The 15,813-nt window shown below is 49.1% G+C and overlaps 1 protein-coding gene and 3 non-coding genes across 4 annotated transcripts; all 4 read right to left on the bottom strand.

The window, feature by feature from the left end:
• Positions 1-9,132: 9,132 nt before the first annotated feature.
• Positions 9,133-15,801, bottom strand: RPL27A (ribosomal protein L27a). Its single transcript, XM_083163578.1, has 5 exons — positions 15,713-15,801; positions 14,561-14,624; positions 12,014-12,089; positions 9,393-9,567; positions 9,133-9,300 (listed from the first exon to the last, which is right to left on the bottom strand). The coding sequence occupies exons 1-5, from the start codon at positions 15,713-15,715 to the stop codon at positions 9,172-9,174; spliced, it is 447 nt and encodes a 148-aa protein (XP_083019704.1). The 5' UTR covers positions 15,716-15,801; the 3' UTR covers positions 9,133-9,171.
• On the bottom strand, positions 11,232-11,363 carry LOC146044517 (small nucleolar RNA SNORA3/SNORA45 family). The gene has a single exon (XR_014464953.1). It is a non-coding gene; the product is annotated as a small nucleolar RNA SNORA3/SNORA45 family (small nucleolar RNA).
• Positions 12,236-12,367, bottom strand: LOC146044520 (small nucleolar RNA SNORA3/SNORA45 family). The gene has a single exon (XR_014464957.1). It is a non-coding gene; the product is annotated as a small nucleolar RNA SNORA3/SNORA45 family (small nucleolar RNA).
• Positions 14,698-14,829, bottom strand: LOC146044519 (small nucleolar RNA SNORA3/SNORA45 family). The gene has a single exon (XR_014464955.1). It is a non-coding gene; the product is annotated as a small nucleolar RNA SNORA3/SNORA45 family (small nucleolar RNA).
• Positions 15,802-15,813: the final 12 nt, after the last annotated feature.

Below are 15,813 nucleotides of genomic sequence, written 5' to 3'. Positions count from 1 at the left end.
ACTCCGCTGCCTGGGTGTCACACTTGACTCCTCCCTCTCCTTTGCACCCCACATCCAAGCCCTGGCCCATTCTTGCCGGTTCCAGTTACGCAACATTGCTCGCATCAGGCCCTTTCTCTCACAGAGTGCAACTAAGCTGATCATCCACTCATTAGTCATCTCACGGCTTGACTACTGTAATGCTCTTCTCACTGGCCTCGCTCAATCCCAACTAGCTCCTCTCCAATCTGTCCTCAATGCTGCAGCCAAGCTTATCTTCCTCTCCCGCCGCTCTAAAGGTGGACATACATCAGAAAGATATTGTACCCAATCATACAATCTCAACTGATTGTAAGATGGATTGTATGCAGATTGTGTGCACATCTTATGTACATAATCATACAATCAATCAGCAGATGGATTGTATGACTGATTGTAAGATGGATTGTAAGATGGATTGTATGCAGATTGTGTGCACATCTTGTGTACACAATCATGCAGTAGATGGATTGTATGATTGATTGTATGATCGATTGTATGATCGATTGTGTGTAGGTTGTGTGTCCAAAAACCACCAAGGACTGCCGGGGATTTCAAGGGAAATTGTACACAATCATGAGCGCAATCGATCTTAAGATCGATCTTTCTGATGTATGGCCAGCTAAACTCTGCTACTCCCCTTCAACAAAATCTGCACTGGCTTCCATTCCCCTACAGAATCCTCTTCAAACACCTCACACTCACATACAGGGCCATCTCTAATTCCATTGCTCCATATATCTCTAACCTCATCTCCATTCATACACCCTCCCGCCCTCTACGGTCAGCTGACGACTGTCGTCTCTCCTCCACCCTGATCACTGCTTCCCATGCTAGAGTACAGGACTTTGCCCGTGCTGCACCCCTTCAGTGGAACGCACTCCCTCGCTCCATTAGACTCTCCCCGACCTTGCAAAGCTTCAAACGGGCACTGAAAACTCACCTATTCATCAAAGCGTACCCTTCCACTGCATAAACCAGCTGGTTCTCCGACCCCTTGCCTGTTTCCTGTTTACATCCTGCTATCTAACCACCACCCCCTCGCTTGCACCTCTTGTAATCTGTCTGTTTCCCCTTCCTACTAGATTGTAAGCTCCTCCGAGTAGGGCCCTCTTCCCTCCTGTTGTCAAAGCCCACTTCTCTTCACATTTCACTCACAGCTCTCCTTTACTCCAACACTCAGTGACCATCTTCATACTCATCTCCATCATTGGCCTCAAGCCTCTAGTTGTATGTTGATTGGGTCCTCACTACTTACATTTAAGCTGTAATGTGTATTGAACTGTGGTGCTCTTTATTTGTACTGTATTTTTGTTATTTATTCAATGTTATGCCAAGTTTTTGTCTCCCTGTAATGTTCCTTTGTACGGCGCTGCGAAACACTTGTGGCGCCTTATAAATAAAATTATAATAATAATAATAAAATGATGATCACCACACACCAGCTGGCCAGAAGTATAAGTAATTTTCACCATGTTGAGCTTTTCCATGAGTTGACCTATGGCCTGCCGACCACACCCAGTAGTGTATGGGTTGTACATGACTACATGGCATCTGTCTCACCTCCCCCTTATCTGGCCCTGCACAGTGGGCAGAGTGTGGGGATCAATACCATGAAGTAGGAGCCGCTGGTTGAGTCCAGGAAGATTCTGCTTCCTCCACTACATCAGTTTGGGCCTTATGGATACTTATCTCCCCTCTCAGATTCTATCTGCCCTGGTGCAGTGGCCAGAACGGGCAGCATAACAAAGGAGGGGGAGTCATGTCCCAATAATGCAATTCTATGCGAATCGTGTCATTTTTAGCTCCACCTCTACAAATTTAGTCCAGTTGCGGTATTTTCCCTGCACAGGGTGGAGCTTAATGGCACAATTAGCCCGACGCCCCCCACCTGCTTCTACTCCCCAGGTCAGGGCCATCTTAACATCTGGGCTCAACAGGCAGCTTTGCATGGGGCCCTTAAGCTGTGGCAGATTGGGTTGTGGGCAGTGGCCCCCTGAGCTTCTTGGGAGGCAGTAGAGAACGCTGCCTGGTCGCCCTGATTGTGCATCTCACACAAACAACCAAGCAACCTTCACTTCCTGATTCCCAGCCTACAGCCAGACAGTGATTGGAGGATGGCTGGAGCTATTAACCAATCAGAGCCAAGCATTCTCTACCTACCTCCCAGCCTACAGCTAAACAGTGGATGGCTGCCAGCATGGTGATTGGTAGATAGCACCATCCTTCCACCATAGTGCCGACAGCCATTATCTGTATGACAGTAAGTGGAGATATGGCGCATGGGCACAGAAGGGTTTATGATATTTTTGGTCTCCTATTTTTGTATTCGTGAATGGGTGCGGAGGGGCCCGGAATGCATTGCTTTGCCCGGGAACAAATTTCACCCAATGACTCAACACTCTAGAAGAGGATTCCACGTTGGAGACTGGATGTCCCTGGAGTGCAGAGGATTTGATGGTAGCTTAGTAGCCTGCACCTTAGGTCTGGTCCGGGTAGGAGGTGAAACCTGCTAAGATGGTTCCCTTATTGAGGTCCAGCGGTGGAGGGGATTCAATAGAGAGATCGCTACTTGGGGTACCAGTGATGCATTTTGCCGGGTAACCCAGCTTTTTCCTTTGGAGTCTGAATACTCTCAGACATCATAACGAGAACATGATGGAATAGAACCGCCTGCGAGAAGCAGGACATGCAGGATTTCCTGAGAGAAGTGGCTATCATTTACAAACCACAATCACATCAGGTCCCAACCAATTCCCACACCTCAACGCACAAATCCAATACTAATGATCAGTGTGTCTGATGTTCCATCCAAATGGGGGATTTCCACCCTAATTCTACCCTCACCCCCTTCTGTAGTGCCCACCCACATCATTGAATTGTTGACGACCATGGTATGATATGGAATGTGCACGCATATCTAAGTGATTGTCATGTCACAGGCCGATTGCCATGGGAACGTATACTCACCTACACCATCAGGATTCCTCCCTGCACGATGCCAGCGTCAGTATATATAGTGACCACCGGTCATCCGTATGTATCCCCTGATCACCGGAAGCCAACAGCAGGTACATTTGATGCCTTGTTACCTATCAGGGGATGCAGTCAAAATCCCGACATATAGAATGTACAGGTGAAACAGTCAACATGACTTTCCATCGCAAGGTCGACATGGGTTTTTTCACTGTTTTTGACCCGACATGTGCCGACAGGCGGTATTTTATGGCCTACCATTCACAAGGGCAGGGCAACACCAGCTCTCCAGATGTTGATGAACTACAGATCCCAGCATGCCTTGCATCAGTTTCAGCATGGCCACATAGCGAAACTAATGCAAAGCAACCTGGGATGTGTAGTTCATTAACATCTGGAGGGCCGGTGTTGCCCAGCCCTGATCTAGGGTGTGGTGGGAGAATAAAAGTGCGCCCGAAGCATTACAAGCGATGCGAGGAGCTGCGGTTTACTTCCAACTGTGTCCATGTCGACATTTGGGTAAAAAAAAGTGAAAACCCATGTCAACCTCAAACCTGTCGACAGAAAGTCATGTGGACTGTTTCACATGTACATTCTATATGTCGGGATTTTGTCCTTGTCGGGATTTCATACCGAATCCCCTATCGGCCCTCTGGTGCACCTGCCTGCGTGTGATCTGCCCCCTTCGCAGGGCCATGGAGAACAGACAGGACAGCCACTTGCACCAGTGATTCGCCACAATTCACATCATTCCTCAGTGATGCTCCTAATTAGAAACACCATAGGTATGTACCCCCAGGGAAGTACTGTGCCATAGCCCAGGCATCCGACCACTGTGCACCGCTGCACTCATCAGTCTGTCTCCTAGCGTACTTATTCAGCTTTATCGGGTGCCAGAAAGAGTTCAGTGCCTTAGAGTACATATATAACGTGATAACACGATGTAACATACATGACATTAGCACACAAAACATACTAGAGATGTTGCCAGATGGTGGTGCGCCAGTGCTGAACCGCTGGCACACCTACTTTCTAGTGGCTTTCCCATGAGAGCCCACGCCAATAACGCTGTGCACCATTACTAAGGTCTGGCTTACCGCTACTATATCCCCAGCAGCCACCTCGCTCCTGTCCTCAGAGATCCTGTGGTGTAGGTGTCCCACACATATCGCTGTACAAATCATTTCTGGAACACTCCATCCTCCTTCCAACCGTCGGGTCTAATTCAAGGATCCAGAGTTCTGCCAGTGGCATTATCTGGGATGGGAGGTAATAGAACAAAAGTACTGGTCCAGTACAAAACTGAGAAGCATCAGATTCTACCTGAACCTGCACCAGTGACCTATACTGAACCAGGCACAGTATCTAGATGAGGCCGCACCAGTGACCTATACAGAACCGGGCACAGTATCTAGACTAGGCCACACCAGTGACCTATACAGAACCAGGCACAGTATCTAGACTAGGCCACACCAGTGACCTATACAGAACCGGGCACAGTATCTAGATGAGGCCGCACCAGTGACCTATACAGAACCAGGCACAGTATCTAGACTAGGCCACACCAGTGACCTATACAGAACCGGGCACAATATCTAGTTGAGGCCGCACCAGTGACCTATACAGAACCGGGTCCAGTATCTAGATGAGGCCGCACCAGTGACCCATACAGAACCGGGCACAGTATCTAGATGAGGCCGCACTAGTCACCCATACAGAACCGGGCACAGTATCTAGATGAGGCCGCACCAGTGACCTATACAGAACCGGGCACAATATCTAGATGAGGCCGCACCAGTGACCTATACAGTACCGGGCACAGTATCTAGATGAGGCCGCACCAGTGACCTATACAGAACCGGGCACAGTATCTAGATGAGGCCGCACCAGTGACCTATACAGAACCGGGCACAATATCTAGATGAGGCCGCACCAGTGACCTATACAGAACCGGGCACAATATCTAGATGAGGCCGCACCAGTGACCTATACAGTACCGGGCACAGTATCTAGATGAGGCCGCACCAGTGACCTATACAGAACCGGGCACAGTATCTAGATGAGGCCGCACCAGTGACCTATACAGAACCGGGCACAATATCTAGATGAGGCCGCACCAGTGACCTATACAGAACCGGGCACAATATCTAGATGAGATCATACCAATGACCTATACAGAACCGGGCACAGTATCTAAATGAGGCCGCACCAGTGACCTATACAGAACCGGGCACAGTATCTAGATGAGGCCGCACCAGTGACCTATACAGACCCGGGCACAATATCTAGATGAGATCATACCAATGACCTATACAGAACCGGGCCCAGTATCTAGATGAGGCCGCACCAGTCACCTATACAGATACGGGCACAATATCTAGATGAGGCCGCACCAGTGACCTATACAGAACCGGGCACATTATCTAGATGAGGCCGCACCAGTGACCTATACAGAACCGGGCACAATATCTAGATGAGGCCGCACCAGTGACCTATACAGAACCGGGCACAGTATCTAGATGAGGCCGCACCAGTGACCTATACAGAACCGGGCACAGTATCTAGACTAGGCCACACCAGTGACCTAAACAGAACCAGGCACAGTATCTAGATGAGGCCGCAGCAGTGACCTATACAGAACCGGGCACAGTATCTAGATGAGGCCGCACCAGTAACCTATACAGAACCGGGTACAATATCTAGATGAGATCATACCTATGACCTATACAGAACCGGGCCCAGTATCTAGATGAGGCCGCACCAGTGACCTATACAGAACCGGGCCCAGTATCTAGATAAGGCCGCACCAGTGACCTATACAGAACCGGGCACAGTATCTAGACTAGGCCACACCAGTGACCTACACAGAACCGGGCACAGTATCTAGATGAGGCCGCACCAGTGACCTATACAGAACCGGGCCCAGTATCTAGATGAGGCCGCACCAGTGACCTATACAGAACCGGGTCCAGTATCTAGATGAGGCCGCACCAGTGACCCATACAGAACCGGGCACAGTATCTAGATGAGGCCGCACTAGTCACCCATACAGAACCGGGCCCAGTATCTAGATGAGGCCGCACCAGTCACCTATACAGAACCGGGCACAATATCTAGATGAGGCCGCACCAGTGACCTATACAGAACTGGGCACAGTACCTAGACCGCACCAGTGACCTATACAGAACCGGGCACAGTATCTAGATGAGGCAGCACCAGTGACCTATACAGAACCGGGCACAATATCTAGATGAGGCCGCACCAGTCACCTATACAGAACTGGGCACAATATCTAGATGAGGCCGCACCAGTGACCTATACAGAACCGGGCACAATATCTAGATGAGATCATACCTATGACCTATACAGAACCGGGCACAGTATCTAGACTAGGCCACACCAGTCACCTATACAGAACCGGGCACAGTACCTAGATGAGGCCGCACCAGTGACCTATACAGAACCGGGCCCAGTATCTAGATAAGGCCGCACCAGTGACCTATACAGAACCGGGCACAGTATCTAGATGAGGCCGCACCAGTGACCTATACAGAACCGGGCACAGTATCTAGACTAGGCCACACCAGTGACCTATACAGAACCGGGCACAGTATCTAGACTAGGCCACACCAGTCACCTATACAGAACCGGGCACAGTACCTAGATGAGGCCGCACCAGTGACCTATACAGAACCGGGCCCAGTATCTAGATGAGGCCGCACCAGTGACCTATACAGAACCGGGCCCAGTATCTAGATGAGGCCGCACCAGTGACCCATACAGAACCGGGCACAGTATCTAGATGAGGCCGCACTAGTCACCCATACAGAACCGGGCCCAGTATCTAGATGAGGCCGCACCAGTCACCTATACAGAACCGGGCACAATATCTAGATGAGGCCGCACCAGTGACCTATACAGAACTGGGCACAGTACCTAGACCGCACCAGTGACCTATACAGAACCGGGCACAGTATCTAGATGAGGCAGCACCAGTGACCTATACAGAACCGGGCACAATATCTAGATGAGGCCGCACCAGTCACCTATACAGAACTGGGCACAATATCTAGATAAGGCCGCACCAGTGACCTATACAGAACCGGGCACAATATCTAGATGAGGCCGCACCAGTAACCTATACAGAACCAGGCACAGTATCTAGATGAGGCCGCACCAGTGACCTATACAGAACCGGGCACAGTATCTAGATGAGGCCGCACCAGTGACCTATACAGAACCGGGCACAGTATCTAGACTAGGCCACACCAGTGACCTATACAGAACTGGGTACAGTATATAGATGAGGCCGCACCAGTGACCTATACAGAACCGGGCACAGTATCTAGACTAGGCCGCACCAGTGACCTATACAGAACCGGGCTCAGTATCTAGACTAGGCCGCACCAGTGACCTATACAGAACAGGGCACAGTATCTAGACGAGGCCGCACCAGTGACCTATACAGAACAGGGCACAGTATCTAGATGACGCCACACCAGTGACCTATACAGAACCGGGCACAGTATCTAGATGACGCCACACCAGTGACCTATACAGAACCGGGCACAGTATCTATACTAGGCCACACCAGTGACCTATACAGAACCGGGCACAGTATCTAGATGACGCCACACCAGTGACCTATACAGAACCGGGCACAGTATCTATACTAGGCCACACCAGTGACCTATACAGAACCGGGCCCAGTATCTAGATGAGGCCGCACCAGTGACCTATACAGAACAGGGCACAGTATCTAGATGACGCCACACCAGTGACCTATACAGAACCGGGCACAGTATCTAGATGACGCCACACCAGTGACCTATACAGAACCGGGCACAGTATCTATACTAGGCCACACCAGTGACCTATACAGAACCGGGCCCAGTATCTAGATGAGGCCGCACCAGTGACCTATACAGAACCGGGCCCAGTATCTAGATGAGGCCGCACCAGTGACCTATACAGAACCGGGCCCAGTATCTAGATGAGGCCGCACCAGTGACCTATACAGAACCGGGCACAGTATCTAGATGAGGCCGCACCAGTGACCTATACAGAACCGGGCACAGTATCTAGACGAGGCCGCACCAGTGACCTATACAGAACCGGGCACAGTATCTAGACTAGGCCGCACCAGTGACCTAAACAGAACCGGGCACAGTATCTAGATGAGGCCGCACCAGTGACCTATACAGAACCGGGCACAGTATATAGATGAGGCCGCACCAGTGACCTATACAGAACGGGCACAGTATCTTGATGAGGCCGCACCAGTGACCTATACAGAACAGGGCACAGTATCTAGACTAGGCCGCACCAGTGACCTATACAGAACCGGGCACAGTATATAGATGAGGCTGCACCAGTGACATATACAGAACCGGGCACAGTATATAGATGAGGCCGCACCAGTGACCTATACAGAACTGGGCACAGTATCTAGACTAGGCCGCACCAGTGACCTATACAGAACCGGGCCCAGTATCTAGATGAGGCCGCACCAGTGACCTATACAGAACAGGGCCCAGTATCTAGATGAGGCCGCACCAGTGACCTATACAGAACCGGGCCCAGTATCTAGATGAGGCCGCACCAGTGACCTATACAGAACCAGGCCCAGTATCTAGACTAGGCCGCACCAGTGACCTATACAGTGACATTACTACTTCTTTCTTCGTGCTGCTTATTCCTCTCCCTATGCACCAAGCGTCATACTTGTCTTCCTCATTGCTTACCTGCCTTTTGGTCACCAGAGATACTGACTACTAGATCCCTTTCCTCCTCATCTAGATTCCCTTACCCTGGGGACATTTGATAACATTAAGCAGATTATCAGACTCTCCGGCTTGGTGGTTATAGTAACTTTTACACAAGAGCTAGAACTCCAGCAGAGAACACCGCTGACTACTCTGGTGTCAGCCCATATACTGGTTTGTACAAGTGCCCCATTACCGCCTGTGTAACTACTTTGTGACATTCCAATTCTTAGTCATTTGTATAGCAGATGTGAAAGGATTTTTTTTATTATTAAGTACAAGAATTTGCAATAAAGTTTTTTTGCAGAAAAAAAAAAAAAGCCAGAGACGGGCCGGCACCTGACCACGATAAATAAGGAACACGATGCAATGGTGTAGAGCAGGTATCTTTAATGATCGCTTCCAGCAACATTTATGCCACTAGTACACAAGCGCCACCAACTCCCTTGATCTTCTCCTCTGCGCGTCGACTGAAGAATTTTGCCTTAACAATCACTGGCTGTTTGGGGAGCTTTCCTTTACCGAGCACCTTGTAATAACCCTGAGGGACGGATGGAGGAGTTAGGCATGACGTACAGAAAAGGATACAGGTTATACGGGCAGGACACAATGCATCTCACTACAGCCACTTACCGCATGTACGGCATCAATGATTGGTGCTGGCCCATCGGGTTTGTTGGCGTGGTTCAGCCTGGTCTGCTCACTGACCAGAGTCCACAGCTTGTCCAGGTTGATGGTGGGACAGAAGTGCTGGTTCTTCTTTAAGTGGTAATGTCTCATACCGACTTTACCGAAGTAACCGGGGTGACTGGAAAATAAGAGGAAGTCTTAAGGTCTCAAGTGTGGCGTTTGTATATTCTCCCCATGCCTGTATGGGTTTACTCACGTTCCCTCCCACAACCCAAATATATACTGGTGGGTTAAATGGCTCCCAACAAATTAACCCTAGTATGTCTGTGCGTGTACATGTGGTAGGGAATATAGCCTGTAAGCTTCACTGGGGCAGGGACAGACTTCAGTGTTCAAATATTCTCTGTACAGCGCTGCGGAATGTGTGCGCGCTATATAATAACTGGTAATAATATTCTCTGTACAGCGCTGCGGAATATGTGTGCGCTATATAAATAACTAGTAATAATATTCTCTGTACAGTGCTGCGGAATATGTGCGCGCTATATAAATAACTAGTAATACATTTGATCAACATTCATCAGCAAGGAGATACTCGTGGGTTCTTAATGACTAACATAACTGGGGTGCATGAGATTCGAGCAGCAGGGAACAGCTCTTTCTGGGAGTCCCCATTGCAGCCATGTGTAAACAATTGGAAGGAGCTTGAGCCCCGAGGTGCTTTTCTGTATTGCCTGTAATATGAGGGGAGGAGTTTACCATTTGAGACTGAGAATGTTAGTTGTGGTTTTCTCCTGTCCTATAGGATTATTGAGGGGAGGAGTTTGCAGAGTTTACAGATGCTAAGCAGATTTAGTTCCTCCCTGATCTGGTTCACCATCCCCATTCCTGTTCTGTGAGACTGGTTCAGCTCAAACCAATAAAGTTACTAGGCAACAAGAATGTGAAACTACCAGGGGGATTCCCTTACAGTTGGCATTTTTTCTTAAAAAAAAAAAAAAAAAAAAAAAAAAAAAGCACCCCCCCCATTAAGGTGGTTTTAAACACACATTTGTTTAAAAATCAGCCAACCTGGTCTCAAACCAAGTGGTAACTCCTGTAGACCTTCAGGCACCATTTGTTTATACAGTCAGGGCAGCCCGAGGTGCCACGGCTTGGCACAGCATCTTTGGGTGACGGGGCTAAAGTTTCAGCACAGTTTGAAACATAATGTTCTATTTCTACATAATTAGGCAGAATGGTCACAAAGGCAGGTATTCAATCCGTTATTTCCCCTTGTGCAGCGAATCCTGTTTTGGATTCGCTGCACAATCGCCAGGTTCCGGAGGGCTGCAGCATTCGCTGCCAGCCCTCCCTCACCCCCTATTCAACACCTCAGGGGCTTGCTGCCAGGGCGGCAAATTTTAACCCCCCCCGGTGAATGCCACCGGGGGATGGCTGTAGGCAGGGAGTCTCCCTGCCTGCGCCGGACACTGTGGGGGTGGAGGGCTGTGGGGGACACAGGGCGAGCCCCCCAGAGCTGACAGGGGGCTGCATTAGGGAGCCGCAACACACTGGTCCCGATCGTGCATGTGTAATGATCGGGATCAGTGTGCAGTTTATATGAATATTAGTGAGCGGCTCCCGGCTCGGCCCCCTGCTGGTGAAAAACCCCAATGAAAACCACTGGCGAATTGCGGAGAATCACAAACGGCAAATCGCCAGACATTCGCTCTTCATTTGCAGAGAATTGTGTCCATTGAATAGGGCGAATAGTTTTTTCTGTGAGAATTCCCTGTAAACCCGGGGAATTGCCTGATTCCCCAGAAAATATGACGAATCAGAGGCATTGGATACTGGCCAAAGTGTCACTGAACCGGTGACTGGTTGAGTTACATTAGGAACCAACCAGTGAATAAAGTACAGTGGTTACTCTCCGAGTACTCTAGCACACCAAAGCCATTAGTAAAGCAAAGATGTGACTCTAGTCTCAGGTGGGGGGGACATGGCATCAGACCAGTGGCTCTCTTCTCCACTATGAAAATGACTTCATGTTTCCAGGGTTTCCATCGTGCCAAAGTGAGTAATTATACCACTTGCCTATGGAGCAGGAGTAAGACAGCTGTAAGGCTTGGACCACGCACAGCAGCCAAGCAGGTTCCGTTCAGCGGAAACCATTTGGCTGGAGGGAGGCTGTTTGGAGTCACAGCGTTGTGGACGGATCATGCAGAACTGGATTTCAACGGGAACACAGTATAGCTGCACTGTGAATGCATACATTCAAATGTATGTTCACCTGGAAATCCAGTCATCCCGTCCAACCAAGGCATGCTGCAGTAGGACCCAGCAGCTGCGTCCCCGTTGCCTACTTGTGGATGCTGCATAGGAGCCTTTGTGCAGGCTACTTCTGACCAAGCTGGTCGCACCCACGTGGCTGCTATGTGTGGCCCCAGCCATAGCAATTAGGAGAGGAGAACCACAGGTCGCAAAAAAGTATGTAAGGAAGCATGCATGTGTGATGTCATTTAAGGCAACAAGATTCAGAAATAAAGGAAGTAAGTAGACCGGCCCTATTAAAATGCTCAGACTGATCAGAACCATGCGTATCAATAAAAAGAAGTTACTTAAGTAATTTGCACACTCACTATTTATCAAAGTTAATTCTGTGGTGATGCATACCACCGGCATTACCGCGTCCACCAGGATGCTTCCTGTGCTTGCCTAGAAACAGAATATTATAAAATCACATAATGATTAAAAAATCCTAATCCACAGCCCAAAACAAATTCCTAAGCATTATATACAGAGCAGTCATCAGAACAGACCCTGCGGTTGTCACAGGCAGGAGACGAGACTGAGAAATAACAAAATGTCACTGAGCCGGTGACTGGTTGAGCTACGTTGAGAACCAACCAGTGAATAAAGATCAGTGATTAATCTCCGAGGACTCTAGCACAGCACAGACATGGTCAGGCCTGAGATGTGACTCTAGTCTCGTAGGAGAGACCCCCACTCATTCTGTAATGCAGGATTATAGGGACACTCAAGAGTTTTGCGGTATTGTTTTTGGCAGACACATCACTGCTATATTGAGAATTGTACCAAGCTAGTGGAGTAAGCCAATAGCATCATAAGTACCTACCCCAGGGCTTGACAAATTTTTAAAAAAATCTAGGAGCCAGGATGAAAATGTAGGAGCCAGAAAAAAAAAATAGTGACAATGCCCATTACGCCACACACTGAAAAACCTTTTGCCTACTATACCACACACAAAAATGCCCATTACATATACCCCACACACCGTAATGCCCATTACGGTGTAAACCAAACACCGTAATGCCCATTACATTTATTACCACACGCCGTAATGCCCATGGCATTATGCCACAGTGCTGCTTACCTACATGCTCATTGCTATGGGTTTGTGGCTTGATGCCAGGCAGGGGCAGACTGAGAAAAAAAACCTCTGTTCTCTGGAGCCTCTGCATAAGCAGCGGGTCCCCATGGTGGGTTATAGTGTTCAATGCAACAGCCAGCATAGTGGCAGCCCGGTAAAACACAGGAGATGGACAAGGAGAGGCAGGGAGCTGGCAGCAGCGTCTGTAAGCAGCAGGTCCCCGTGGCTGGCTATCCTATCAGCACTTACAGCAGCCTTGGGTGCCCGTTTCAGACACGTAAAAAGATGGCGCCACAGTGGGTTAATGTTCAATATAACAGGCAGCACGGCGGCAGCCCGGTGCATAACTTTCCCGGCTGCCGTTGTATCAGCAGGGCGCCTATTTCAAAGCTCAAGCACAGCTCCCGATTAGCTCGTGTAATAGGCGCGCTGCTGACCTGCTCTGATGCAGCAGCAGCTGAGTTCCGCACCGCTCTGCCGCCGTGCTGGCTGTTCTATTGAACATTAACCCACTGTGGCACCATCTTTTTACATGTCTGAAACAGGCACCCAAGGCTGCTGTAAGTGCTGATAGGATAGCAAGCCACGGGGACCCGCTGCTGCCAGCTCACTGCCCATCTCCCGGCAGCCGGGAGAGTTGTGAACTGCGCTGCCCGCTGCTATCAAGCCACCAAATCTGGTTGCCAGGAAGCAGAATCTGGTGTGGCGACCTGGCCCCCCGGGGTTTTGTCGAGCTCTGACCTACCCTAACATAATACTTTCTTCTACATACACTAGGCTTAATATCTGTAGTCTTCCCAGATGGTACCTCACCATTATTGGATCACTCAGTGATTTCTACTATCATCAGAAAAAAATTCTGACCCAAATCCCTATAACATCTCCTATTCCCCTCTAAGCTTCTGCAGAGTCTTACCTACAATCACTTCACAAACGGATTCACTTTTGGGCAATATTCTTCTAGGGCAGGCATTCCCAACCACGGTCCTCAAGGCACACCAACAGTGCAGGTTTTAGTGATATCCAGGCTTCAGCACAGGTGGTTTAATCAGAATCCCTCAGATACTAATTAAGTCACCTGTGCTCAAGCCTTGATATCTACACAACCTGTACGGTTGGTGTGACCTGAGGACCGTGGTGGGAATGCCTGCTCTAGGGACATACAAAGTGTATCCAAGCCTGATAGCAATGGAACACAGCATCAGTAAGACAGCAGAGCCCATGCAGCATTCAACAGAATAACCCCCGCTAATGACACTAAACCACTACCCCCCTACACGCAGGGCCGGCAAAGTAAGTCGCCAACAGCTTTCAGGATGTCGTCCATACCAAGCTCTAGGTGGGCAATGACACCAAAATCCCCTTTTACACAGAAACACAGATTATCGGATCAAAGGTTTCTCCCAAGAAATCTCCTATTCAACACTGGTTAATTTGTTATGTGCACTGATATTGCTGACCCCCTGTAAGCGATCTAGACATATCACTAAGGGATTTTGTTGTTTTCTATGTATGTTGGCCCCATAATTCTCCTAGGTTTCTGCTGAAGTTGACATTAATGAAACCTCACTTAAACTACATTTCCTAGGTCTAAAGAACTATAAACCTGTCCTTGTTCCGATACGTTTATTTTTATGTATAAACATTACTTTTAGCCTCAAGGGTAACTAGGTTACTAGAGATACATATACACAATATATTATTATGTCTTTTAAGTTAACATTACAAGCAGGAGGGGCCATGGGGTGCACGTTAAGGCACAGAGCGCCCCTTGTTGCCCACCACTGATACTCACCTATACGGCCATGTCCGTGGCTGACATGTCCACGCAGCTTCCTGGTCTTCCTTAGTTTAGTTGGCTGTAGAAAGACATGACAATTAGGGGTGATAAAAAGGAAACAATGCATCTTAATGTGAAACAATTTGTATGAGACATGTCACTGAGCCGGTGACTGGTTGAGCTACGTTGAGAACCAACCAGTGAATAAAGATCAGTGATTAATCTCCGAGGACTCTAGCACAACACAGACATGGTCAGGCCTGAGATGTGACTCTAGTCTCGGGTGGGAGCACAGCGTAAATTCTAGTTCATGGTGGATGTATGTATATTGCCACCTATAATACAATCTGCTGCGCTGGGTAATAACCACCCCCCATGCATCCATACTGAGACCCTAATGAGCTGGGGTCCTCAAGGACTAGCACCGACAAGTTGCCCAAATACCTCCTAGGCAATACCTGGCCTGCACACAGCAACCCCCTGAGCAGATGTGTAATAATACGGCATGGCGACGGGAGCCCCTAGTGTGGTTTATGGACCCCAAAATGTCATTTTATCAGTGTAGGGCTCAGGATATACATAGGCGACTAATGCACAAATATAGATATATACACACACATATATATATATATATATATATACATATATACACATATATATATATATATATATATATATATATGTGACGATAGAGAGATATGTGACGAGATATATTTATATATTATTTTTTTTGCGTTCTATTAGTTAAGTTGAGCTTGTGTCATGACGGGCAGTTTACCCCATGTCCTTATAAGAACGCCTGACTATATGTATATTCGGTAGTTATCTGGGCGCCCACTGAGCTATTTGCCTGGTTCTCCGCGCCCGCTCCCCACACTGTATAAACCAGCCCCATGCCGACATGGATCGCGGCAGTATGAGCGCAGTAACTCACAGAAGTACCGTATGTTCTCCCGGACCCCGCAGCGTGAGGAGCCAATGCCTTCCCAGAGCACATGTGGCTCCCCCAGTCCCCTCACACCACCACCACCCCGGGGGCCCCATTCCCCGGCCGCATCCTACCAGACAGGCACGGGACGCGGCTGTAACCCGCCCAGGCCGTGTACGGCACCCCCGGTAGAAATAATCCCAGTCCCCGGACGCCGCGCCTCAGGCCCAGCCACCTACCATGGCGGCGGCTGCAGGAGAAAGAGAGAGAGAGCCCAGAAGATCCCGCGAGAAGTGGCTGCTGCCGTGATGACCTTACTTCCGGGGGAGGGCGGAGATCA

The sequence above is a fragment of the Crinia signifera genome, chromosome 19 (genome assembly GCF_055691185.1).
Source record: "Crinia signifera chromosome 19, ASM5569118v1, whole genome shotgun sequence".
NCBI lineage: Eukaryota > Metazoa > Chordata > Amphibia > Anura > Myobatrachidae > Crinia > Crinia signifera.
This window is presented reverse-complemented; position numbering and strand designations above follow the sequence as displayed.